The sequence below is a fragment of the Cuculus canorus genome, chromosome 17 (genome assembly GCF_017976375.1).
Source record: "Cuculus canorus isolate bCucCan1 chromosome 17, bCucCan1.pri, whole genome shotgun sequence".
Lineage (NCBI taxonomy): Eukaryota > Metazoa > Chordata > Aves > Cuculiformes > Cuculidae > Cuculus > Cuculus canorus.
Window position 1 is genome coordinate 9,928,042 of NC_071417.1, and position 26,982 is coordinate 9,955,023.

Sequence of the window (26,982 nt, forward strand, 5' to 3'; positions counted from 1 at the left end):
ATTTCTCTGCCACGCTCAGCCCAACCAGCCCCTTGGAGCCCTCAGCCACCATCTCACCCCCAACCACAGCGTGAGCAACGCTGCCAAGAGATCAAGGTCTGACCTCTTCCAGGATAGACAGGCAGAAATGGTGCTTTGCCCCCCCAAAAAAGGGATTCTGGGAAATCTCTGTGGCTCCAGGGTTATCTCCCACACTGCTAGCCATGCCCGGGCATAGACACGGAGCCAGGGACGTGCAGCGCCCAGGCGGCGCCAGCAGCTCCACGGCCGACTGGTCCCGTTAAACCGCTACACATCACTTCCCTGATGCTTATGGATTTTTCCTTAATGCCACAAATTAAGGTAATTGGGCTTGGCTGGCCGATGAATCCAGCTGAACTTGGCAGGAGGAGGGAGCGTCCATGCCGAGATTGATCCCTCTCATTCCCAGCTGTGACCTCGTACCCAGGGCTGGTCCTCACCCCAGCTCTGCCCCTCGGCTCTCTCGCCTGCCCTTTTGTTCAGACTCTAAAATCCATTCTGAAATCCCTTCCCCTCAGCTGCAGCTCCATCCAGATGAGGCAGTCATCCCTGCATCAGGAGTTTTCTGCTTTCCATGCACTTTTCCCTACATATTCCCCTTCTGCCTGCTTAAATCTTCCATTCAATGCCAACCTCGCTGGCTCGGCCGCAGCAGCCGAGCATCAAGGTGTGACCGAGTGACAAGTGCCAGGGATTAAACACAATATTCATGTCCTTTAGGGGAACGAGGGTGACATCTGGGCAGAGCTTGGGGTCCTGTCTCACACCGCCCGTGTTCCCAGCCCTGTCCCAGCGCTCTCCTCTTGCCCCGCAGCCTCCTCCACACGTGGGGGGGACGATGCTGGCAGAGGTGTGGGCAGCAAGGCCAGTGGCCCCCCTACATCCCATCCACAGTGTCACAGCCACGCAGGGCACGGCAGAGCTTGGGGGGCTGCGGTGCTGGATGCCAGGAATCATTGGGCCCCCATTCCCATTCCAGCACACCCGCGCTGCCAAAGCGAGATGAGAGCAGGGAGAGATAAGATTATCAGGCTAAAAATACTGAAGACAAAACAGAACCACCCCGATCGACAGCAGTTCTGCTCTCCGAGGGTGCTGGGAAGAGATCTCAGACTGCTTGCCCGCCTACGGATTCCATGGGTCCCTCTGGCCAGGGCAGCAGTGCCATAGCCAGGCTGGTGAGCCACGGTGACTGGCACTGTTTGTGCCACCGCTCTTGGGTGCTGCAGGATGTGACCCTGCACTGGCTGCCAGGATGGGGAGAGTTAATTGTGTGTGTCTCATCAGGACTGGGGTGAACAAGTGTCTGGTTGAACTGGGTGACACGTGGGTGAGGAGCCCTGAGTGCTCTCCTGGCTTTGACGGAGCTCAGCATCTGCCTCCAGCCTCATGCTGGTGCCCTCTGGATGGGGGCTGCTTCTGAGCTGGTGCTGCAGCAGAGTGGTCCCCTTTTTCCAGAGGTGGGATGGCCGGTAGCCTCTTCCGCTCTTTGAGCGTTACAAATGATGTGACCTCCTCTGCCTCCAGCAACCGAGCAGCACCTGGCTTTGCCATCCAACCCTGCGATGGGGCATGAAGGCTCCCCGAGATGCCTGGCAGCACCATGGCAAATCATCCACATCCCAAGGCTCGGAGGGCTTCCCTTGGCGAAGGCTTCCTTGCGTGTCCTCGCAGACTGGAAAAGCCTGACAACAGCTCAAATGACAAACGCAGGTGGGATTGCTCCTGTGCAATCCCTGCCATGGGTCAGCACCTCCAGTGTGGGAGCTGCGGGGCTGCCTGCTGCTTCATTAACCTTGAAACCCTCTCTGGCTCACATGTCACGTCAGCGGGTGACAGCAAGAGGCTATTCCAGATAGAGAGGCACAAAGAAAGTCAGTGACAACAGGGGTGGGGGTGGCTAACTTACCTATTACAGCCAAAAGTGGGCATGGGCTATTTTTAACCCAGAGTGGGATGTATATATTGTTCCTGCTCGGGGGGAACCGAGGGGCTGCCTCTGAGACACCTCTCGCAGGGACGTCGGCAGTTGTGTGAAGCCATGGTGAGTACCGAGAGCACAAAGCTCGGGCAGGAAGAGGCAAAAACCATTAGCTCTTTCACCAGGATAGCTTTAATGAGAAGAGAGTGATGGAGGCAACAGGGATCTGATGGCCAGGGGTCCCTCCTGAACTGGAAAGGGGGTCAGCAGGTTGGGGAGGATCTGGCTGCATCTTGCAGCATCCCATGGGGAACGGAGAGGTGTCTCCCACACTAGCAGAGCTTTCTCGCTGGGACAAACAGGGTCCAAATACTGTCTTTCTGCTTTCCCTTCCTCTATGCAGTGTCCCTCAAAGCCCTCCTGTGCCTCCTCCTGGTGGACACCCACCCCAGTTAGAGGGAAAGGCTGCCGGAATGAGTGGCCTGACTGAGGGACACTGGGCAGGATGAGACGGTGAGCTGAGGTCCTCTGGTCCTGTTTTAAAGACGTGGCAAGCCCTTTCTGATTGTTTCAAGCCTCAGTAGAGGAAAAGACAGATTTTTTTAAATAAGCAAACATTTTAATAAATGCTATGTTTCTAGTGAGAGGCACAGAAAGGTAAGAAAGCACCTAATGACTACAGCCCTTGTGTGCAACCTCAGCAGCGCTCCCAAACCTGGGTTTCCGCTGGGAAAGATCTCACCTCAGTGCCAATCCTTTCACCTGCTGTAGCCTTTGGTGGGGAAATGATTTACCAACTCCTCTTCCCTTATTTGCCTAAATTCATGGGGAAAGCAAAGACAGAGCTGTAATTTAAACAGGAATCTCCACATCCCTCAGTATCTTAGAGGGATGCACGTGCCCAGAACTTCTGAGCAATGCACAGGAAAACCACCAAGCACCAAAGCGCAGCAGCAGCACTAGCCTAGGACTTACCATGAAGGTCTTACAACTAAGAATAGGGTATTTCCGTGTTTTTATTCCACCCCATAAAAAGCCAATGAGTTAGTGATACATACTTGAACCCCTGCAGGCACCCAAGAAAGCCAAGAAGAAGATTGAAGGTGCTAATTCTAATGTCTTCTCCATGTTCGAGCAGGCCCAGATCCAGGAATTCAAAGAGGTAGGTGAATTTGGTAGAAATTACTAAGAGTCCTTGATGGGATATGACCTTCAGCTCTTCCCTCAGTCCTTTCAGATCAGTGGCAGCTGATTTGCAACAAGGGGCAGCATGCCCAGATTTGAATTGTTTTATTTTAAAAGTGCAAATAATGACTCAGTGACATTGCTAAATACGGCATCACCTCAAAGCTCCTTAGGAGCCCCCACCCTGCAGAGATGCTGGCAGAATGCAGGAGAGCAAGAGCACATCTCCCAGCTAGCTCCTACCTGCTGCTCTGCTCGAGCTCTTCACGACGTAGCCCCTGGAGGACTGGCACATGGTGCTGCGTAGATCCAGGCTACAGGGATAACTTGTTCCGGTTTGAGGAGTTGATGGCTCAGATTGTTCCCTTCAGCTGGTCTCGTCCTGGGACAAGAAGGCTTTGGCCAAAGCATGGGGTTTGCACGGCAGTGTTTGGGCTGCCAGAGGGACTCATCACCTCACATCACCCAAGGGCACAAGGGTCAGGATTGCTGCTGGATTAGGGTGATGGTTGTTTCTCCCTTCATGGGTGAGGACCCCCGACCCATGCATGTAGGGCTCAAAGTTCAAAGTTCCCACCCAACTCCGTGGGAGGGGGAGGGTGCTAAAGCCCTTGGAAAGGCTGACAGCTCTCCCTGTGCTCCCTGCCCTCCTCCTGTGCTTCCAGGCATTCACCATCATGGATCAGAACCGTGATGGCTTCATTGACAAGTCGGATCTGAGAGACACGTTTGCTGCGATTGGTGAGCCCCCTTTTAGGACCTTCCCCTCCCCAACAACTTCAACGACATTGGACCTATTAAGTGAGAAACCACTTGTGAGCCCCAATTCAACCAAGCCCCAGCAGTTAACTGGATCTCCTGTTTTGCTGGAAACCACTTCTGTTAGCAGGACAGCTGAGTCCTTTGCAGCTCTCCCTTTGGTGATCCTGGACCCTGAGAAACCAGAGCTGCAGGTGTCCAGCCCACACATCCTCTGCTAGAACATGATTCTTCCTTCCGCACTTCTGCTACTGCCATTCCTTGTCAAAGGTGGCACCCCAGAGTGGTGCCACCTCCCTCAGATGGGGAAAAAACATTCAGGGGAGGGGTCCTATGGTGTGTTCTTTAGCCCCCGGAGCACAGCCTGGGGGTCTGCACGTATTTGCAGCTCGACAGGGACACACAATTCACCTGATGTTGCTCCTCCTTAGGGCGTCTGAATGTGAACAATGAGGAGATCGAACAGATGATAAAAGAGGCACCCGGCCCAATCAACTTCACCGTGTTCCTCACCATGTTTGGGGAGAAACTCAAAGGTAAGAGGGCATCTGGGAAGCTGAGGGAAGGGAGGGGATCAGTGAGCACCCACTCCACCACCAGTATCCTGTCCTACTTGGAGAAGCCAACCAAATCGTGGGACCTCCATCACCCTTCCAGCTAAGACCCATCAGAGGATCCTTGGAGGCCTCAGATGGGAGCTGCTAAAAGAAAAGCAGGTGGCACCATCTGCCATACTGCACTATAAAAAGCCTGGGGAATGGGTCAGAGCACTCTCACACCACGGCCAAGATGGAACACCTGGGGGCAACTACAGGATACTTGTGAAATTATATCCCTTAGCCATCCCTCCTGCATCCCTTAGTGTAGCCTTCTCCCAGTGGCAGCACAGGGAACCCCCAAAGACAGAGGTTTCAGTGGCATCATCACTGGCAACAACCCATCTCCCAAAGAGCTCCAATCCTTATCCTCCAAACCCTGCGCTTGCGCACTCCCCCTGCCTCGCTGTCCCAAAATGCCACAGATGGGACAAACTCAGCATCATGTCCCGCATCAAGTGTCTCCAGGGAGGTCCCAGTGCCTTCAAACTCATGTTAACTTGCAACACCATCTATCCCAAAGGAAGGGCTAGTGCTGCCGCTCCAGACACTTATATTTCATCCTGTGCCATCCCAACATATTGGGGGTATGAGCAGATCTCTGTGCCTCAGTTTCACCAGCCGTTTCAAAAAACCTTGCAGGCTGTGATGCTGCTGTCCCCATACAAAGAGCGGACAGGAGATCTGTGGCATCTCTGAGCCTACTGTGCTGGCTCTGATGGCACCGAAAGCCACCCTGGCAAGGGCACTGGCTTCAGTGTGACTTTGGCCCAATGGCCCCATCTGGCTGCACCCTGGATCACTTACACAACCCAAGGCTTGCAGCCCCCCCTATATATCTCCAGGAGGCTGTGTGGCCCCAAGGGCCACTGCCTGGAGCTCTATAAATACACACAGAAGATTAGATAGAGGTGGGATGTCAGAGCTGTCAGCACAGTCTGCTTTGTGTGCACACCACGACCCTAAGACTGTCCTCGACATGCCACCACCAGCACTTGAGGCCCCAGCTGCCGGGCTGGCATCCCTGTGGGGCCCCCCAGTTCCCAACCTTCCCCCTCATCTTCCTCCCAAAGGCTGGGGGAAGCGGGAGCCTGCAGCTTGTTTCCTCCTCTGCCACCTCCCAGGGGAGGTTCAGATTGGCTATTAAGGAAATATTTCTTCACTGACAGAGTAGTGAAACACTGGAAGAGGCTGCCCAGAGCGGTGGAGGAGTCACCGTCCCTGGAGGTGTTCAAAAAACATGTAGATGTGGCACTCCATGACATGGTTTAGCAGGCACAGTGGGGTTGGGTTGATGGTTGGACTGGATGATCTTCGAGTTTTTTTCCAGCCTTAAAGATTCTATGATTCCACATCACCTGCAGGTGCTGACCCAGAGGAGACGATCCTGAATGCATTCAAGGTGTTCGATCCAGAGGGGAAAGGCCTGAAATCCGCCTAGTGAGTGCAGCGGTGCCAAGGGTGGAGGGTGGGTGTCCCCACTGAGGCTTCCCTGGTGCTCACCACGCTTTCTTGTTTGCAGCATCAAAGAAATGCTGATGACGCAGGGTGAGAGGTTTTCCCAGGAAGAGGTATGAGCTCCTTCCACCCTCTGCCAGCATCCCACGCCCTCCATCCCTGCGGACCCCATCTCTCCTCTCAGCCTCAGCCACAAATCCCTTCTGCACCACCTTTTCACCCTGTCTCTTTCCCTGCAGGTTGATCAGATGTTTGCAGCCTTCCCTCCAGACATGTCTGGCAACTTGGATTACAAAAACCTTGTCCATGTCATTACGCACGGCGAAGAGAAGGACTAGCCAACACTTGGCACTGAGGCTGGCACCATGAGATCACCTCTCTCTAGGTCACACCGGGAGGTCCCTTTTCCTCTCCCCGTGGGGAACACATGAATGGCATCCAAATTAAACCGCCTTTTGCCCAGAGGAAATCCAGCCGCTGCTGTGAGCGGTGCTTGGGCTTGCACGGTGCGTCTGCGTGGTGTGTCTGTGGCCAGTGGGACCCATCCCAGCCCTCGCTGTCCCGAGCCTCCTGGTCCTACTGCACATCACCCTTGCATGCTCTCAGGTCCCTCTGCCCCACCGTTTCCCAGCCTGGCCCAGCTCCCAGCCCCAACCAGCCCATTTTACACCGGGCTGTGGCTAGCAGCCATCTGCTCCCATCAGCCCTGAATTTGGCTTTACTTCAGGCAACAGAGAGCTGTCTGCTTCTCCCAGCTTAGCAAGGAACACTCAACAAGTGTATTCATCCCACCCTTGCATCCTCAGGCCACCTGGTGAAAGCCCGGTGCAGGACTAGGACTGTGGTCCCCACCTTCTCCCTATCAGTGGCTCAATGCCTGGCTGTGGGAAGCCCGTTGGGTCATGCAATGGGGATGGCATCCCACCGGAGAGCAGCTGTTCCCACCCCCGGCCACGGCTGTTGTCAGCAGTGGGCGAAGCCACGCCAAAATATCACCCAGTGAGCTTTTGAAGCCTGCAGAAGGTGTTGGGCTCCTTCCAGAGGGGAAGGAAGCTGCAATGACAGCCAGCGTGAAAAAGCAGAGGAGGAGCTCAAGAATGAAAGTGTTTATTTAACTTGTTCCCACCAGGCTCTCACGCCTTGACATTGTTCCTCCGTTTCCTTCCGACAGTGGTGTTGCTCTGCTCCATCTTCCAGTTCTGGAGAATCAGCTGGGAAAGCTGGCCATGGTCCAGAGGCACCTCCACTGCCCAAGGAAACGGTCACCCCATCATGCACGGCACCATGGGTCTTACAGACCCAGTTGCCCACAGTCTTTCGCTCTCACCTCCCACACTCACCGGTGTTGATGGTTTTGGTGATGTCACCCAGGGCCATGGGCGTCCGGCAGAGCTGGGTCCCATCCATGGTGCGGAGCAGCTCTGTGCTGCCCAGGAGTGGGCTGGTGGGGTACTGGGCTGCTTTTGAGCCATCAGTTGGTGGGCTGGACCTGACAGACTCCAGCAGCAGGAGCTCCTTGGTCTTGCTCTCCGTGAGACCTGTGCAGGAGGGAGTGCCATCCCACAGGGACCCTTCTCCGTGTCCCTGCCTGAACCCACCCTCGGCTGTTTCCGGGGCAGGGAACCCCCTGGTTTCCCCAAGCTGGTGCCGTTGGGCAACCCATCTCTCCAGGGACAAAAGTCCAAGTGTGGCTCCCACATCCAGAGCCAAGATGAGGGCTTGGGGGTCCACTGGAATGTTTATACAGCCAGGTTAGTCCCTGAATTTCCTGGGAATTTGGCACCTTGGATTCACATTAGGGACACTCATACTTGATGAGGCAGAGAAAATAACCAGCTCAATTAAAACACAGCGCAAGCGGGTGGTAGACATACAAGGTGTGGGCCACGTGGCAGGGGAAGACAGTCAGCTCTGACCCACCAAAAAACTTCATCAGGTTCTCATCCATGGTGTGCCTGTCTTCTTTGAGATGCATCCTTGTCATGGCGTCATCATAGTCGATTACTTCTAACAGGTTGTTCATGCCAGATTTGAGCTGGTCCAGGTATCTGCTGCTCTTTTTACATCCATCTTCATACTGTTTGGTTTCCTCAATGGTTTCTATTAGTGTTTTCTATCAGCAAAGTTTTGGGTAAGTGTCACATTGGCCCCCTGCTCTTCCACCCAACCCAGTGCTGGCCACTTCCAGTCTGGACACTGGAGACATCCCAGGAGAGGCTGTGGAATGATCCCAGCCCTGCAGGGGTCTATGAGGAGGATCCCAAGCTCCTCATGCCACTGGCAAGGTCCTGGTGTTGGAGGACCAGGGCTGGTCAGGAGCCCTGCAGTCACCCTCTCAGCACGCACTGCGAGACAGGGCTACGCAGGGCCCTTTTCTGCCCACACCTCTCCAGCCACTGGCAAGAGCATGAGGACCAGGAGCCCTAGGACACGTGCCAGGACAGACAGGGGTCTGCTGTCCCCGCAGAGGGAAATCCCAGCTGCCATACCTCCAGCTCCTGCAGCACAAGAAGGGTGCTGCTCTTTGTGTTCTCCCACTCCACCGTGAGGGCCGTGATTCTCTTCTGTGTAAACACAAGCACATGGAGAGGGTACTGGATTAATGCCCATCAGAAGCACCTAACGGAGGCTCGGGACCATCCCTCCACCCTGGGAGCAGGATATCCTGCTCGACCTCTCTGGGCATCTCTGTCTCCAGGCCAGGAGGGCAGGTGGTGACCCCACAATAAGCATCACTTCTTACTCCAGCCAGCTCCACACGGCTGAGGCAGGTCCTGGTCCTCCTGGATACTGCAGTATTTTTGCTGGGTACACGGTGGCAGCATTGAGACGCTTTTAGCCCCGAGAACCCAGCGTTTGCTCTCTTGGAGTTACATAGAATAATAGAATGGTAGAATCACGAGGCTGGAAAGGACCCACGGGATCATCGAGTCCAACCATTCCTAACACTCCCTTAAACCATGTCCCTCAGCACTTCATCCACCCGTTCCTTAAACACCTCCAGGGAAGGTGACTCGACCCCCGCCCTGGGCAGCTGTTCCAGTGCCCAATGACTCTTTCTGTGAAGAATTTTTTTTTTATATCCAGCCTGACCCTCCCCTGACGGAGCTTCAGGCCATTCCCCCTTGTCCTGTCCTCTGTCACTCGGGAGAAGAGCCCAGCTCCCTCCACTCCACAACCTCCTTTCAGGTAATTGTAGAGAGCAATAAGGTCTCCCCTCAGCCTTCTCTTCTCCAGGCTGAACACCCCCAGCTCTCTCAGCCGCTCCTCATAAGACAATTGTTCTCCAGCCCCCTCACCAGCTTCGTTGCTCTTCTCTGGACACGCTCCAGAGCCTCAACATCCTTCTTGTGGTGAGGGGCCCAGAACTGAACACAGTATTCAAGGTGCGGTCTCACCAGTGCCGAGTACAGAGGGAGAATAACCTCCCTGGACCTGCTGGTGACCCCATTTCTAATACAAGCCAAGATGCCATTGGCCTTCTTGGCCACCTGGGCACACTGCTGGCTCATGTTCAGTTGGCTGTCAACCAGCACCCCCAGGTCCTTCTCCTCCGTGCAGCTCTCCAGCCACTCTTCCCCCAGTCTGTAGCACTGCATAGGGTTGTTATGCCCCAAGTGCAGGACCCGGCATTTGGCCTTGTTGAACCTCATGCCATTGGCCTCGGCCCAGCGGTCCAGCCTGTTCAGATCCCTTTGCAGAGCCTCCCTACCCTCCCCCTCCGCATTCCCCTAATCCCACCCGTGTGCAGGCTGTGAGCCAGGCTCTGGTGTGAGCAGTGATGCTGGATACCTGAGAGAGGAAAAATCCACCCCAACCCAAAAGTCTCATCTGAAAAGGGGGAGACAAGAAGAGCCCAGAACAGACCTGGAGGTCCTGGGTTCTCCGCTGTATCATCTCAATATGAACGTTCAGCTGAGTGGCGAACCTGAAGGAGGAGAAGTTCTTCTTCTCCTTTTCAACAAAGCTATTCAGCAGCTGGTCAATGTCCCCATCTTCTGCCAGCTCCTGCAGAAGCTTGTAAGCCACCTCCTGGCTCTCAACGCTCTCCTCTTGGTTCCGTTTGGCCCGTTGAGCTGCCTTCAAGACTGGAGGAGAGACAGAGAGCCTGGGCTGTGCATGTCCCCACGGGCTCTGCCCTTGGCAGAGCCTTCTTCTGCGGGTGCTACGGGGTTTGGTGCAGTGCTCAGGGCAGGGGAGGGAGAAGGTGCTTTTATTTCACTCAGACGTGAAGCAAGGAGCTCACAGTCTGCATGACAAACACAGTGGGATCCCTCCCTAGGTGGATAAAAGGAGTCACGGCTGCACTTGCAAGCAGCTTCCTGCTTCCCCATCCCTCTCTGTTTTCCCCAGGGGCACCCCAAGATACATGGTTTTGAGTGGCCTCACTTGGTAATCACTGTTCACTGTTTTCTTCTGTGGGGCAAAGGCTGGGTGACGGAGCCTGCAGGCAGGGGAGAGATCCTGCCTTTGGGGTGCAGGGCTATACGCAGCCCTCTTGCCAACCCTGTGGACTCCAGTTTGTGGCCCCAGATGTACACAATTTCTGTCATTTGATACCTTTTTTCTTTCTGGCCTGTTCCTCCAATTCAGAGCGATCTGTAGATTTGGTGACCATGAAGGTCCTCAGTCTGGTCTCCTGCTCAAAGGCACGATTCCGCTCCTTCTTCTCAATATTATACTGGCGAATTTCTTTGTTGCGCATTTCATTCATGGCTGAGATCCTTGCCAGAGGCTCAGTCCTGCACAAAGACAGCAGCAGGTTACACCATGCATAGGTATAAGGATTTGGATTCCATGATGCTGTGCACGTTGCTTGGGTCTCATCCAGATGCTGCTGTGGCAGCTCGAGGCCAGCAGCAAGCTAACACAGCTCTTTGTTGGCTTTTGTACTTGGTCACAGCACCCAGCTGTGACAACCAGAGCTGGCTGGCCTCTGCTCCAGGTCTGCTGCATCCCCCCAGGTAGGTTCGGGTGGAACTCAGAGGAAAGACTGCTCGATGGGGCAATTCACCCCATCCCGAGAAACATCTGGGAAAGGTGGAGTAAATCACCCTGGAGGTAGCAGTCTCCCTGCACTGAGCAGGCTCCTAACTCTTAGTACCCAGCTCTAGGCAAGAGTGGTGAACCCTCTCTCTGCGATCGGTCTCTCTTTACACCAATACCCATCACTGGCACTGCCCGTCTGTGCTATGTTTGCCACGTAGGGTTTGCAAGGCCACGTACCATCGCTCGTAGGCTTGTGCAGCTTGCTCAACATCAGCGTTCATCCTTCTGTTCTGCTGATCCAGCTTCTTATGGAGCTTCAGGTACAAGTGATCCACAACTGCTTTCTGGATACGTAGGCATTCAATCTGTTCTCGAAGCTCGTTATTTCTGGTCAGGATGGTATCGAAATGGGCAATGACCTGGGGAGAAGGAAGCAACAGGTTTGAAGCCGGTGCAGGACTGGGGAGCTCACGTCTCTGCTGAAAGACCTTGACTAGGGCTGGGACAAATATAGCCCAAGAGATTTTAAGCTGGCCCTGTGTGATCCTCCTTCGCAAGACAAGGGAGGCAACAGCAGGCCAGGCAGATCACAGCAGACACCTGGAGCTGGTGTTGTCCAAGGCAAGGTGGCTTCAGGCAGCTCGGTTTTATCACTAAACAGGTGCAGACCTTCTGGCTTCTTGGCATGGTACAAATGCTGCATTTGGGTCACCAAGCTTGAAGGAGCCTTTGAGATATTCTGGGAGCAATGAGGCCAGGGGAACAAATTAGGTCCTTTATGCAGCTTGTGTCAACCAAACGCATTTCCAGCATTCCCCTCTGCCCTGACCATTTTTCACAGGGACCCCAGTGTGGCCCAGGACATGGTTTCCAAAGGTCTGCAAAATGTTTGCTTACGTTATTTAGACGCAACTCCAGTGTGTCAATCCACTTTTGCAGTTGCTTGCTGCTGTTCGCTTGCTTCACCTTTGTTGCTATCTGGTTTTGCTTCACAACCTTTCTTTCCAACTCTAGTAACTGCACACACAGAGAAAAAAAAGGAAGTACAACCTCCACCCCTACTTTCTGGACTCGTATCAGGACACTTAGCCAAAGAAAATACCCTTTGTTGACCTGAACTGCAGCAACCAAGTCATTAATGAGCTCAGAGTTCTTGAAGCAGCTTTAATCCTAAAGGATCCCATCGTGCACATGCAGAAACATAAACTGTAACTAGGAATGGGTTTATTTTCATTTCACGGAGGAAATGCAGCTGACTCTGGAGGGAAATTCAACAGGTGTTGGACAAGGCACAGCAGCACACTTCATAGAGTGCATGGGTTTTAGGTAGTGGTATTGTGTTGTCCAGACAAGGATCCATGCAGTTCTCCCTGGGAATGAGCAGAGGAAAACTTCTGCCAGAAGTGAGAAGCTGCCAGAGGAAACAAATTCACGAGAAGAATGAAGTCATTGGAGAACAACGAAGCAGGGGGCAGGTAGGAGAGGTATGACTCAGCCCAGAGACCTGCGATTTCTGTCACTGGCGGATTGCTCACAGTAGAGAGCTGCAGGGATCTGCCACTTCTGTGGCACTAGGTTTCCCTCAGGCTCCAAGACCACCATCAACCAAACCCAACCAGGCTGTCCTCAGGAGAAGTGATGGGATATTCCTCAGATGTCGCTGCTTCTCTGTTCGCCGTGTCTCAGGCAGCACAACTGAATGTTCCATTTTTGCCTCTTATTCAGGAGGGAAAAAAAAAGCCAAGGGAAAAGCAGAGGGATGCTGAGTGACCCCAGGCAGGTGTGTGCCATCAAAGAGGAGCTTCAGAGATTGGTGGGACAAGGCTGAGAGTCAGACCTATCTTTTCTAGCTAGTGCTGCTGACTTGGACAGGAGCCTGGCTCTATCCATTTGTCATTGTCACATGTCTTTTGTCAGCATGCAAGTATTGTATTCCAAGGCCTGAGTTAATGCATTTTACATCAAGGTGTTTCAACCCTAGGGCTCACTCAGTGACCGCTCTGCTCTACCATGCTCAGCCAGGAAACAGTACAGCCGCTCTTACCTGCTTGTCCAGGTCAGCTAACAGGGCTTTTCTGTCTCTAATCACAGAATCATACCGAGATTTCTTCTGAAAAAGGTGTTGGAGCTCCACACAGTTTCTTTCATCCAGCATCACATTCCTCGGGGACTCGACCAGGCTCAGCGTTATTGATAAGTCTTTGCGTTTCTCTGTCAGTGACTCTATTTCTTTTCTGTAGAAACAGAATGACAAATGACATTTAGCACATCCCACCTGCAACGCTGGGCCAGGTCATTACCCCTCCTCATCTCAGTGCCAGGGTCTCCGGATCTCAGCAGAAAGGAGCTTTCTGAGCACAAAGCAGCAAACCAAAGGTGCACTTACTCCTGAGCCTGCATTTGCCTCCTCACATCTGCACCATAAGATTTCATCTTGTCCGCTGCTATCCGAAACTTGTTCTGCAGTCTCCTAATCTCAGCCTTAGCCAGCATTTCTTTCTCTGGAACAGACATGTCTGAAGGCTTCTCCCTCAAAGAGGGCTCTCTCTGCTGCAATAGAGAGAGAGAGTTTGGTCACTTGAGCAAACATGACAGGCAGTGGCAGACAACAGATCTGGACACAGGGAAGTGGATTAACGGCATCACCACCTCGAGATGTTGGTCACCACCTTCAGCTCTTCGCTGCCACCATTACCATTCATCACCACCCAAAACACTGAGCCACGCAAACCAATTCCATGAGCACTTCTGATCCGCTTCAGAGCTTTGCTCTTGGGTAACCCAGCTCCATGCTACTACCGCTCCCCAGGGCAAGGAGGTGTTATCACCCAGCATGACTGCAAGGACCACATGAGTCAAAACCAAACCCATCATGCCAGTGACTGGAATGAGCCCAGCTGACTGCCCAGGAGCAGGGCAGGAGTGCTCACATCCTCAGCTGTGGGAAGGTGTCTTCTAGCTGAGAAACTGCCTAATAGGTAAGCACTGAAGCTCTGGCACTTAGATCCACCACTACCTCTGTTCTCAGCTGACCCATATTCCCCAGTCCTGCATTCCCTAACACCCAAATCTCAGGACACAGCCTCATCCGTGGCACAGGAGAGCAGGAAGAATCAGCTCCACCACAACCCAACACCTTGCTGGTAAAAGCAAGCCTGGCTCCCCACCACCTGTCTAGCTCATCGTACTGTGGCATTTATTTCTGCAGGTGAGATCCCCACTGCACATCCTCCATAGCACCTGTGGAGAAGTTGAACTTTGGAATTTGCTTCAGTTTTTACCTTTGATCTCCTCATTTCTCCCAGCTAACTCCGCCAGTTGCTCTGCAGGCACTTTGGGAAGGGGATAAAGAAGCCTCCGTGGGACCAGGCCTGCTTTCTGAGGGGAGAAATAAAATGTAGGTAAGGAGGTGGTTGTGTCCTCCTGCCCAACCCTCAGCACTCGCTCGCGTGTTTGGCACATGAGGAAACCATCACAGATGGCTGCGTGATGAATAAAAGGAGAGCATTTGTAGCGATATCATTGCGAAACATGCTCTTCTTATTGAGTTTATAAGTAGGGGAAGAACAGATGGTTTGAGCTATTCCACTCTGTTTAGTACTTGGGTTTCCATAGAAATCCCGGTGAGGCCAGTGGGCAGAGCCCCCGGGGTGCGTGAGAGGGAGACATCACCTGGACTCGGCCCCGTCCCACAGCAGCCAGAGAGGACACTGGGCTCACTTCACAGCCCTCACTCCCAAAGCTGATCCCCCAGCTCCGCTGCAGCCGCGCGGGCTCCTCTTTACCCTCTCAATGCTGCTCACCCCACCACAGGGCGCTGTGGTTTCTCTCCAGCCAGGGAGTGGGACAGTGGTGGCAGTCAGATATTCCCAAGGAACAGCCTCTGTTTCCAGTGGGAAGCACGGGAGACATGAAACTCAACAGGGAACCAGCTCCATCCTGCTCCCTGCGCTGTCCCATGCTCTGTGGAACAGGCACTGGCCTTGTTGCCGTGACACCGTGACACCAAAGAATGGGCACATTCTCCATGGGGACCGTTACCAAGGACGATAGAGTGAGGGGGATGCTGGGGCACCCCCAGCCCTCCCATGGGAGCCCATGCTACATGGACCAAGTGGTTTCCATGTCCCAAACGCAGCCCTGAAGCGTGTGCTTTGATGTCTCCCTGGCTGTTTGTCTACAGCAGGCAGAAAGCCTCATTTTTCTGGTTCTTTCTTCCCATCATAGTGTTTAAATCATCCCTTTTGATTTGAAGCACTTTGAAGCCTTTCGCTCTGACCTGAAAGCAGCGCCCAGCGCTTCACTGTCCCCAGCAGAGCTTCAGGGCCTCAGAGCTGCCATTCTCTCCCCTTCCTTGCTGGCCCCACAGTCAGCTCCCTGGTCTTCCTATCCAGTTTCTCTCTCTTTTGCTCATGGAGAGGTAATCACCACATTGTCCTCTGCACCCAGACACCCTCGAGATGCCCATCACATCAACAGTTGGCACTGCCAGCAAGGGAAGGTCCCTGGGGCCAGAGGCTGTCTAGGCAACCAATGTAGAGGCCAAATTGAGCATTCGTGCCTGCTTCTCTCCTTTCCATGCAGGGAAGCACATGGGAGCTGTAGGCTGAGTCACAAGAGCAATGGATAATCCCTTCCCCATAAGCTGGAGCGCGTGGCCGGCTCCATCCCAGGGACTCAGCAAACCCTGCGGTCCCTGGAGGGCAGAAGCACAAGACAGCGCTGGAGGCTGCGGCAGGGCTGTGTTTTGTTGCTTACTCAGCTCTGGGATGAAGGGGAATAGAGAAGTGCTGAAGGTGAGCAAAGGGCATCCAGTTTGTCCCAGTTTGCAGAGCTGCGGCAAGTTCAAGGCAACGAGCAAACTCCCCAGCCAGCGCATCTCTCCTGAGGCTGTGTTTCCCCGTTAGCCTGGAGACTTTGATGAGCTAACAAGCCAGCCATCCAGTTCCAGGCTAATTCGCAGCCAGATAGGCTCTGAGGATGCATTTAATTGGAAATGATTTTTGTGGCAGAAAGCAGAATGTGGCGTTAGATAAGAAAAATCACAACCAAGGGCAGAGCGATGCTGGGAAGGCACCAGAGCCTGAGGGTCCCACTGGGGCTGAGGGAAGTTCCCAGAGCTTTTCATGCAGTTCCTGCATGATCGACAGCTCCGTGGGGTAATAACGACAACCTCTCCAGGGATGAGGTTGTCACTCTGTCTCGGTGGCTGTGTCATACTGCAGATCCTTTCTCTCCAGTTTGCTTCTCTTCACCCTCAGCAGAAATAGGGCTAAACCTCCAGTTCAGAATAAAAGTAGAGCTACAGGGGAGGACATTATTTTTGAGAAACAATGACACTGCGTGGCTCAAAAGCCTGCTTTCCCTTGGCCTGGACTAGTCCAGCCTCAAAATATAGCCCACATTGTCTGTATTTTTTTGTGTTCCTTCTGCATGGACCATTCTCAATTGTTTTGCACTGAACAAGTTAGTAAATTAAACTATTGAGAAGGGATCTGTTTTGATAGAGTCTGTGTCTGTCACACTCATTGCAGAAGCATTTATTTTATTAAAGGGTACTGTTTTCACCCAAACAATGCTCAACTGTCAGACTTGCTCTGAGTGAGGGTGACTTCATTGTCTGGATGGACTTTTAAGCTGTGGCTGAGCAGAACGGTAATCAGAGCAGGATGAGATCGTTTGTAACATCTGAATCCAATGAATCTCCACCTTCTGGGAGAAACAGAAGAAAACTGACTTTCTTTGCAATTTTCACCTTAACCCATCTTCCCTGATATAATAGGTACATTTAGCACTGATTGACATGAAGAAATTATTCCTTCAGCTGCAGATTCAGGGTCTAATTAAAAGTACTTGAACTATTTTAAGGGCCAAATTCTGATCTGTGCAAGCAGCATAAATCCTTCTTGATTTCAGCAATGATTTCCTGGTTTCACCAGGTCCACTGAAGTGGTGATCGCAGGGGATGGTCAGAGCTGGCCTGGCTCTCATCTGAGCTTGCCTACCTGGGAGTGTCCCATTGACGTCAAAGAAAATCTCTGGGGTAAGCTAGAGAATCAGGCCCATATTTTCATGCAAATGTAATACATTCATGTTATTTAATGCCTATTTATAACAAATCCAGAACTTAATCCTACTTAACCGGTCTTCGGTGTTTGACATATGAAATCTGTGAGTCAGAGGACTATATATGGAACTGTCAAAACTTTCTTTCTTCCCTCCTCTAAAAGCCTGGATTAAATCATAATCAAAATCCCATCAGCTCCAGCAGCAGCACTGGGAGGAGCAGAAAGATGTTGACAACTGCTAAGGCAGCTGGTGACGGGGAAAATCTTCTCAGCCAGCAGTCCGATGGCAACACCTTACAGAGAGGTCCCGAACAAACGCATACTAGGTCCATCTTTGCTGAAGTGTTGTCCCATGTGCCTGGAGTGGTACTTTGGCCTCACAGTGTCAACTTCCCAGGATTTCCTTTGGGAATGTCTTCCCATGAGCACATTTTCTACCCAGGCTTTTACTTCTTTCCTCCAACAAGTAGTTGTCTTCAGATGTGCATAAACCACACCATCCTTCAATGGGCCTTCCAACGCCGTTCTGCCCCTGCACAATACCACTTCAACAGGTATAAACTGGAGAGGGGCAGATTTAGACTGGATATAAGGAAGAATTTCTTCACTGTGAGGGTGGGGAGGCATTGGCACAGGTTGCCCAGAGCAGTGGTGGTTGCCCCATCCCTGGAGGTGTTCAAGGCCAGGTTGGATGGACCTTGGGCAGCCTGAGCCAGTGGGAGGTGTCCCTGCCCATGGCAGAGGATTGGAACTGGATGATCTTTAAGGTCCCTTCCAACACAAACTATTCTATGATTCTATGGTTCTATGATTCTATGATTCTTCTTGCCTGCCCTTCCAGGCCAGACAGCATTCATGCCCGGCATCTGAAACAACACTGCAAACTTCTGATGCTATTTTCCTTATTTAAAACTGAAAATCTCAACAAAATGAGAGTCAAACGTGCCAGACACCCTACAAGCATGCAGCAGGACATCCTTCTCACACTGAAAATCTACAGCGTGAAAATAATATGTGCATATCCATCATTAGAGACAACAAAATAGCACAGAAGTAGCTGGTTTTCACCTCTGGGTATGTTTTTCCTGACAGCCTGCAAGCACAGCAGCAGTGGCCTCTAGGTAGCAGGATGGAACAGAGAGATCTCCATACAGGCACATGGCTCTAAGTTTTAAGAGTATTAAGTAAGAGGAAAAGAGGCCGCTCGCTACCTCCTCGATTACAGAGAAGGAATTACAGCTGTAATTCCTCTTCACTCAAAGAGGAAATTGTCATCATAATTTCCTGCAGATGGGTTTCTTCCGAATTGCTGACATCAAGCAAAATGTGATTTCCAGCAGCGAGTTGACTCCTTCGTGGCATTACTCGGTATTTTTTTAAGGGTATTTTACAAGCAAGTTCCCCAGGCCTTGACTTTGGGAAAGTAAAACTCTTTTCCATTGCAGGCTCAATCCCTCCAGTGGAGCCTAATAACACGGATTTGCTTCATCCCTCTGTGCTAACTTACAGACCCCTTTGACTGCAGCAGGAACGCAGTGTAGAAAAGCTGCCGCCGCAGGTGGGAAAACGCAGAGGCAAAGCAGCTGAGGATGCGCTGCTGTCTGAAAGCAAGAAAAGACCTCTGAAAATGTCACTGCCCCGAGGTCAAACCTGGCATGTAGCTAACACTCGCATGCTGCAGGAAGATCTTAGCTAGAGCAAGAGAAGAGAACAGAGGACTCAAGGACAGAGCCATCACAGAAGCTGCTATCACACAGGGTCTTGCCTGACCAGGAAAGGCGTTCCCCATGAAGAGATGGGTTTTTTGCATGTGACTTAAGCAAAGCTGCACAAAGGAAAGCTCTTAGCAGGGTTGCTGAGCCCTCAGCAGTTCTGGAGGGACACAGCCACTCAATAGCATAAAACCCAAGCAGGAGGCAGTTTTGTTCAGGGATGGAATACGCAATGCAATAGCTCTGAAGGTTCACTGAGGCTCTAGGCTATGGCTAAGCCAAGCTAATAAATTCCTACTGTGACCTCCCAGATCCCATTTTTCCCCCAGGGAAGTCTGTTGGCAGATCTAGATGCTTTGCTGGAAACCCTCTCTGCCAGATCTGGATGGAGAGCACTGGGAAGAAGGGTGGGAGTGAGATTTGTTGCTGAACTGTGCTCATCACAGGGCAAGTCCCTTCTCTATGCCCTCCAACGGCTCCCTGTCACCTCTGGGCAGATCTGGGCGGCACGGGGGAGTGCAGCAGGCGCAGCCCATGTTAGAAGAGCTATTTCCAATTAATCATTCCTGATTACCATCCTGTGCAATGCTCTTGATCAGGACTAAGAGTACCTTATTAGTTGAACACACTCTGGAAGTGGCTTAAGGCAACTGAGGATTTGCCTCTGCAAGATCACTCAGGGAAACTCTTTTGAATTACCTTTTAAAGGCAATTAATTAAACTGCTGTACGGGTGTTCTGCACCATCTGCATTCAGTTTGTCTTCTTTTATTTTTCTTTTCCAAATCAAATGAAGGCCACTTGATCTCTGGGTTGGGCACAGGAGGAAAAGATCACGGAGGAGATCATAACCCCAAGGAAAGCAGGTCAATCAAAAATAAATCTTCCTGGAGGAATTGCACCCTAGATTCAGCCTGAGGTGATGTAAATGTAGACAGTCCCAAACTGTCACCAGTTTTGGCTTTATGGGAGAAGTTTGGGCACTCCAGGGTGCAATCACAGCGCTGGGCAAGAAACTGAGTCGACCAACTGCCCTCCTTCTGGCTTGGAGACATTAATGCCTGATTAAGTAGATGACGGTATGAGACAGTAAAGTGCACAGACAGATGTGGGCAAACAAGATGGATCAGCAGGGTTTTCCTGCCTGGGCATCAACTCCAGCTACATGCTGAAGCAGAAAGCCACGGACATGGCAGTGAGCAGAGCAGGGCTCCTTCAACACAAACCTCTCTGGAGAAGAATCAGCCCAGCAAAGTCACTTGCAGTCTTCTGAAGTGATTTAGGATGTGTTCCTAGTAATTACCCTGTCTCGGCCCTGACATTTTTCTGAAGCAGAATTTCAGATCAGCTTCTTGCCGAGAATAGCCGCTTTCCCAGCCTGCCGCCGGCACTGCAGCCCTTCTCTGGAGAAGGAACAGCTTGTTCTGAACAGACTGGTCCATTTGCCATTTCTACAAGCTGGCTGGATTTGCTGTTTATTGCCACTCACTCAGCAACCGATCTTTTGCAAGATCACGGCTATCAGTTGCCCCCCCTTCCAGCAGCCGTTGCTTCGCGCCCCTGGCTGCAGGTCCAAGGCTTTACAAAGGACATCAGCTGATTTTTGTAACAGGCAGTTGTTACTCAAGAGTTGATTCAAATTGAAGCTTTAAAAAAGAAAATCTCAAGGGTCCAGGCTGCATATTTCTATTGTAAATCTTCAGTGTAAATCTGAAGCAACTCCCAAGGAAATACAGAGGTGACACTAATCAAAGTCAGGTTATAATGAGTCCTCTTGGGTGTTTTGCTCAGTGTGTTAGCACACATTTCAGGGACTGGTTCAAAAGGAAGCTGTACAGCTCAGAGATGAGTTGGAAGAGAAAGACCATTTCTAACCCTTCTGTCGCTGGTCAGGCATGCAGGAGTGGTCATCCCTGCTGGCTAGAAGCATCCTGTCCCATCAGCTACATACAAGCTCTGCCTTTCCCTTCCAGACGGGTGGAGGCAGGCTGGCACAGCCAAGGAGCGCTGGGCTGACCAGGACAGAGGGATGCAGGGATGCAGGGCTACAGGGATGCAGCTATCCCCTGCCTTCTCACTGCTCAAAGGGAGGAGAGGAGCAGGAGGCGGCAGAGCTGCTCCAGTTGCTTGGCAACTCCCTTGCAAATTTCCATCCTGTCAGAAAACATTTTTTCCATCTATTTGGATGAGTTTCACAGGCACAGGATCAGGCCTGGATGATCAGGTGGTTTTAAGAAACCACACAATGTTCCTGGTAGGGCTGTGCATCCAATTTGCCCAGGACCAGCCATGCAGCCAGGTATGGGCTGTGAAACACACCTCATTGCATAGCGGTGAAGGTTGTAACGAGGCTTCACAGGGGTCCTACCTCCTCATTTTGGCCTCTGCTCAGGGACCACAACACTCTACATCATCCATGTCCTAGCAAAAGACAGGGCATGCAGCAGTCTCTTCCTCTCCTGTCTGCAGGCAATTCCTGAATGGGGCATGAGCCGCATCCAGTGGGCAAATGAGCAGCCAATGTGATTCAGACGTGTGTTTCCCAGTCCCACTGGCCAGGACAGGCCCTCCGTTAGCTTCCCCTTGCTCTCTCCGGGCTGAGAAGCTGAACTAAGCTGATCCTAGTTCAATCTTTGTGTCCCTCCATCGGTGTTGGAGCAAGGCTACAGCATCACCATCCGCTGCTCATCCCAGCCAGGCTTTCCTTTGATGTCCCATGCTTTAGCTGTCCCTCAGTCTGTACCTGCCTTCCTAGAGCCCCCAAACTGAGTGGTCAAACACGCTCTGAAAGTTCATCTTGCTCTTCTGTGACTGCCCGGCATCTGAGGTCTTCGCTTTTCACGCAGGGAGGGAGGAGAATGAAGATGGGCCAGGGCCGTTCCCAGCATTTCATGGAGAACGGGGACAGGAGGGAGCACCCACTGAGCAAAGCATGACTCCAAGGGTCACACTGGGCTTGGTGGTGGAAATACAGTTGAAGAGAAAAAGAGTAGGAGCTGAGGGAGTGCAAAACGGCCCCAACTCCCTGTCAAGCAGGCTGGATTCCGACACACAGATCATCTCTCTCTGCATTTCTACTTTGCTCCTCTGCCACTTGCGTTTCCCATGGGAGATGTTCCTGACTTTGCCACCTGTGAGCGGCAGGAGCCGGTGACGGCAGCAGCAGGTCCTGCAGGAATCCAGCGTCAGAGATGAGCCATCCAAAACTCCCATTAACCCGCTCTGCACTGAGCAGGAACTGGTTTGTGCAGGAGCCGATCCTTCGGCTCAGAGCTAATGACGGGGGTAGTTTCCTCAAGGAAAACAAAATGGTCTCAGCCTGAAAAGGCTTTTCTCTTCTGGATTTTTTGGTTAGGAACAGTGGTTGGAATTTTCCTCTTGGCTACGCTGACACAACCCCTTCTCCCCCATTGTGGGAGGGGAATTTGGCCCGCTGATATTATATGCCAAGTTTAGATTGGAATAATGATATACTGTTCGAGTTTCTATAGATTCTCAGGTCACTTTGCAAACATGAATTAATTTTGACAACACAGCTGCAAGGAAATGGAAGTTTTATTGTTCCTGATTTAAAGACAGGGAAACTAAGACCCAGGGAGTAAATGCTTTTCATAAGGTTGCAGAGAAAACAAGCGATGGAGGCTGGGAGCGAACCCAGGGTCCCGAAAGCCTTTCCGTTTCTTGCAGTGCTGCAGAGCACTCCTTCCCACACAAACTCGTTCTGGAGCATCGTTTTACACCAGCCCAAAATGTAACTCTCTTTTATATTTAGCTCCCAGTTTCTGTAAAGGGACGTTATATAACAGACCTCAAGTGTGGCATTTTATAATTTACCAGCTCAACTTGTGCTGCTTCTAGAAACCCGTCTGTGCTGTGTGTTCCCTGGCTCAGCACAGAGCCCTCTCCTATCTCCTTCCGAGCCCTCTCTTATCTCCTTCTGAGCCGGTAAAATATCCCACCAGGCGCTCATCTGTCATTTTCAAACCCTGTGGTGCACCATCTCCCCTGCCCCACGCCGCCATGCCATCTCTTATGCAATTAGCACTGTTGTCAGCTCCATTTTCTTTGCTGAATATTTCACTCCTGCGAGAAGAGGAAAGGAGGTGGCTGGACGTGCCGCTCTTGGAGGGCACAGCCTTCTCTGGTGGGAAATCCTCTTTTGGTTTGCAAACTGGTCCAAGGGGCTCTGAAATCCCAGAGGAGAGGTGGGGAAGGAGGGCACCCGGCACTCCTGCCCAGCCGGGCTCTGCAGGGAGTCCCACCCATCCCTCCAGCCAAAATTGGTGTCCCCAAAGCTGAGGGTGAGTGAAGTGATGCAGACAGCAATCAGCACTCCATGGGAATGGCTCTGCTGCTGTACGGTCCCTGTATCCTGGCTGCTCCCACCCCCAAGTATGCCAGGGGGGGCTGAAGATCTCCATGTATCAGAAACAGGAGTTTTACACCATGGGATGCACCCACAGGGAGAAGAAACCCATCCCTGAATTTCCAGAGGCCACACAGAGTAACTTTGATGCTCAGCACTGCCGACAGCCTGTCTGGTCCTGTCCAGATCTTGCCGCTGCAGCCCAGCACAAGAGCCCAACGCTCTGGGAAGGCCCTGCATGGCCACACACACTCGTCCCCACATGTATCCTCTTTCTCTGAGTGAGGGCAAGATAAACACGGACCCACTGGAGCTTTCCCCATTGCCTAAGGGTGGGAGCTCACCCTGCTCCCTCCACCTGCAGCAAACTGGCGCTGTGGGCTTGAGAGAGAGATTTTTCCAGCAGCTCCTCTCCTCTGGCAATGAGCATCCTACCCAGACACAGCTGGTCCTGCCGGGGGACCTCAATCTGCCCTGGCAACGAGCACAGCAGGTTCATGCCAGACCACAATCACACTGGTCCCTTCTGGCACTGCAGCACAAACCCAGCGTGCCAGCAGCCCCCAGAGCCCTGCCCCATGCATGTGTTGAAGCCTCTGGGTGCTCTGAATGTCTAGCGACTGATGAAAAGTTTGGAAGTCCGAGGTGTACCAGTCAGGAGGGAAACAGCAGGGTTGTAGCTTTTAGCATCCAGCCCTGAGAGGTGTTGGCACCAGCTGGGAGGCTGCAGAGATGCATTGCAGGTTAAGCACCATTGCAGGGTGACACCTCCAAGGTGAGCTGATGCTGGCAGGACAAACACGACTGACAGCATTTCTGGCTTAAAACCTCGCCTGCAGGCAAAGGCGAGAAGCCACATCAAGGAATATTTGCTGAAGCGGCAGTGGAAGAAGGCACCCTGGCTGCAGCCCCCAAGCCCCTCCAATGCCATGAGCCTGCTGCTTCTGGAGCCTGGGAGAAGCCACCAGGAGCCCTGGGGGAACAGACAGACGGACAGACAGCCCCACTGTGCTCACTTCCAGACCAGAACAGCGGGGCTGATCACTCACCTCTTTTGGCTGAGCCAAGCAATAATGTGGGGTGGCCTTAAATCTTGCTGCGTGCCTTTTCCAGTGTATTATTCCTATAACAATACATAAACCAGAGCTGCCTGAAAGTTCCACAATAAGCTCAGGCGTCTCATGCTAATGAGCAGCAAGAGCTCATCCTACTGCTCCCTTTCTTCTCCCTCTTAACACAGAGCAGTTAATTCCCAGATTATTCTAACTTTCAACATCTGCAATAAACAACAGAAAGGATTTGGCGTGCGACTCAGAGAGGGACTCGGAAATGACCAGAAATTTCCTAAGCTGTAAATACTGCTTTACTAAAAATGCACATCCAGCCCATTTCGGTGCGTGAGGCCGTCTCCACCCTGGGAGGTGAGTTTCAGTCACATCACTGAACATCATGGTCAAACAAGTGAAATGGAAGAGCATTAATTAATCAAGCAGTGGATGGCACAGCATTTAAAGGCTGTGACTGGAAGAGCATGGAAGCTGTGGACAGAGAATTTAAAGCATCGCTTCATGCTCGTGCTACAACCCGGGGGGAGCTGGGCACACCCTGCAGCCCAAAAGGCATTTCCAGAGCAAGATCAGTAAAAGCACGGATATATAGGATAATTTCTATATTCATCAGAGCACAATAAAAAAACACCAAACAGAAACAAACTCCTCAGCGTGGCTGAGCAACCAGCACGTGAGAATCGAGTACGTTCTCATCATCCTGGCCCCTTGCACCTCTGAGATTTCCAGTCCCTCCTTGCACCCTGGTTTCAAGCCCCAGGGGATTCAGCAATGGTACCGCAGTTTCACCAAGTGACTCACACCTCTTCTGCTTCAGACTTTAGTTCCTCACCCCTCCCTGCTTCCTCATGCAAATGTTACTCCTGGGCTGAGGTGCTTCCACTCCTGGAGAGTTTCTGGCATCACCTACTGCTGCTGGAAGGAGCCAGGCGGGATGAGACGGGGCAGGTCGCTTCACTAGTTGGGGTTGGGAAAAGACTGTAATAAGCACACTTGAAAATAAGTAAATGCTTAGTAAAAAGAAATGCAATCTTGATACAGAATAATTAAGTTAATTAAAATGTGTCGGCAGTCAAGCAATGTAACACCCGGTCACAGCGCAAGGGACACCAGGCTCACGAGGGAGGACGACACTGAAGTCTGGAAAAGGTCATTTGAGCACCAGGAAGAAAGAATCATAGAATCACCAGGTTGGAAAAGACCTCTGAGATCATCATGTCCAATCATATCTATCAACAGAGGCAACACAGGCTGCTCGCCTTGTTTTAACCTGTTGCCCACGCTTATATTGTTGTTAAAATAGAGAGAGAGCTGGTGTTAACCTGGGGTGAAAGAGGAGTGAAGACAAAGCAAAGAAAGGCTGGGAAAAGCAGCACGTGCTCTGCCATGATCACCCTCATAGGTCCTCTTTGGAGGTCACAGCTGTGAAGGCATCTCCGCAGCACCGCAGGCTCTGCAGCAGCCAGGACATCATCTCCTGGGGTTTCTGAGCTGCTCCAGGGCTCTTACGCAGACCCCAGGGGTGAGCCAGTACCAGAGGTCAGCCCATAGTCTGCATCCCCTCCCTGGGCTTGTCCTGGGTGGCCCCGGCACACGCGACGGCTTTCCTTCCTCAGCTGGGGAAGGGCAGTGACCTTGCTGCTGCTTACGTCTTGCATGTGCCAAATCATAGCTAAAAAAGGAAAAGTTCAGCTGAAAAACGCAGCTCACCTTTTTATAGAAGAATATGGGATCTGTTACATTCCAGCTGAAATCCTTCCAAAAAGCCAGGTGGGACTTTTTCTATATATATCCAAATAAAACCATTTCTTTTATAGATATATTAAAAAAAAAAAAAGAGTTCTGGCAAATATCCCACGCTGAGAAAGACATTTAATTGAAGCCACACAAAAGGCAGTCAGTCTCACCAGCAACTGCACTTCTATCGCCTCCAGAAAGCTTGACGCGTGGATTCAAAATCAAGGATGAATGTCAGCTGTCAGGTCCCTAAGGCTCTCCGGTGACCTACATGCTACCAAGAAAAAAAAATACCCAACGCTTGTTTGAGTTTGTGTTGGGAGAAGTGGTAAAGTTAGGATGGCTCGGCAAAGCGGGGCCACTGAGCCAAGAGCTGGGGTGGAGTATCCCCCACGCAGGCACTGCCCAGAGCAAAGCCTCTCCTGGGTTCTTGTGTTGTAAATCCATTGGTGCATGAAGCTACCCAGGAGCAGGTCTTGCTGGTCCCTTCCTCACTCCGTGTTAGACAAGTTAAACTCACAGCAAGCTCAGCACGCATGGAACTCTTTGCAGAGAAGTCAAACAGTATTGTAAAAGGAGGAAAAGTTGAGCTCAAGGGCTGGAGGCCACCAAAGCTTTCTCCTTCAGTGAAGGATGCAAAGAAGCAAGCTTTGTGGGAGCATGGGCCTTCTCTGACCCCCAGCAGGGTTTCTCTGTCTCTGGAGATGTTCCTGGCCTGCTCCATCTCCAGATATTCATGTTTCAGGCTGAATTACACAGAAAGAGGCAGTTGTATTGGGAAGAGGGTCCCATCAGGAGGTACACAGGAGAAGCTGTGATGATTCAAGTTATCATCAGACAAAACCTTCAGGCACGCACAAAATTTCACAAACTACTTTCCTTTTAATACACTGCCTCTTGGCCTCAAAATCTGCATTTCCTCCTCATGTTGGACTCTATGATCCAGTGAATCCTTTCCAACCTGGTGATTCCATGATTCTATGTGCAACAAGAGGGGACCTTTCTCTGTGGAAGGTTTGGACAAGTTGCATATGCTGAATCAATGACAGTGTTAGGAAGGGTAGCAAGAAGGTTTGGTCTGATCCTTGCTGGGAATGTAGAGCC

At 51.8% G+C, this 26,982-nt stretch overlaps 2 protein-coding genes across 2 annotated transcripts; one reads left to right on the top strand and one right to left on the bottom strand.

The window, feature by feature from the left end:
- Positions 1-1,992: 1,992 nt before the first annotated feature.
- Positions 1,993-6,445, top strand: MYL2 (myosin light chain 2). The gene is made up of 7 exons (XM_009560389.2): positions 1,993-2,065; positions 3,015-3,104; positions 3,793-3,868; positions 4,318-4,422; positions 5,847-5,922; positions 6,005-6,053; positions 6,180-6,445. The coding sequence occupies exons 1-7, from the start codon at positions 2,063-2,065 to the stop codon at positions 6,276-6,278; spliced, it is 498 nt and encodes a 165-aa protein (XP_009558684.1). The 5' UTR covers positions 1,993-2,062; the 3' UTR covers positions 6,279-6,445.
- Positions 6,446-6,656: 211 nt separating this feature from the next.
- Positions 6,657-26,104, bottom strand: CCDC63 (coiled-coil domain containing 63). The gene is made up of 12 exons (XM_009560423.2): positions 25,852-26,104; positions 14,211-14,307; positions 13,316-13,479; positions 12,974-13,163; positions 11,827-11,946; positions 11,167-11,348; positions 10,501-10,682; positions 9,808-10,028; positions 8,430-8,504; positions 7,861-8,053; positions 7,281-7,478; positions 6,657-7,186 (listed from the first exon to the last, which is right to left on the bottom strand). The coding sequence occupies exons 2-12, from the start codon at positions 14,223-14,225 to the stop codon at positions 7,074-7,076; spliced, it is 1,653 nt and encodes a 550-aa protein (XP_009558718.2). The 5' UTR covers positions 14,226-14,307; positions 25,852-26,104; the 3' UTR covers positions 6,657-7,073.
- Between the last annotated feature and the right edge of the window lie 878 nt (positions 26,105-26,982).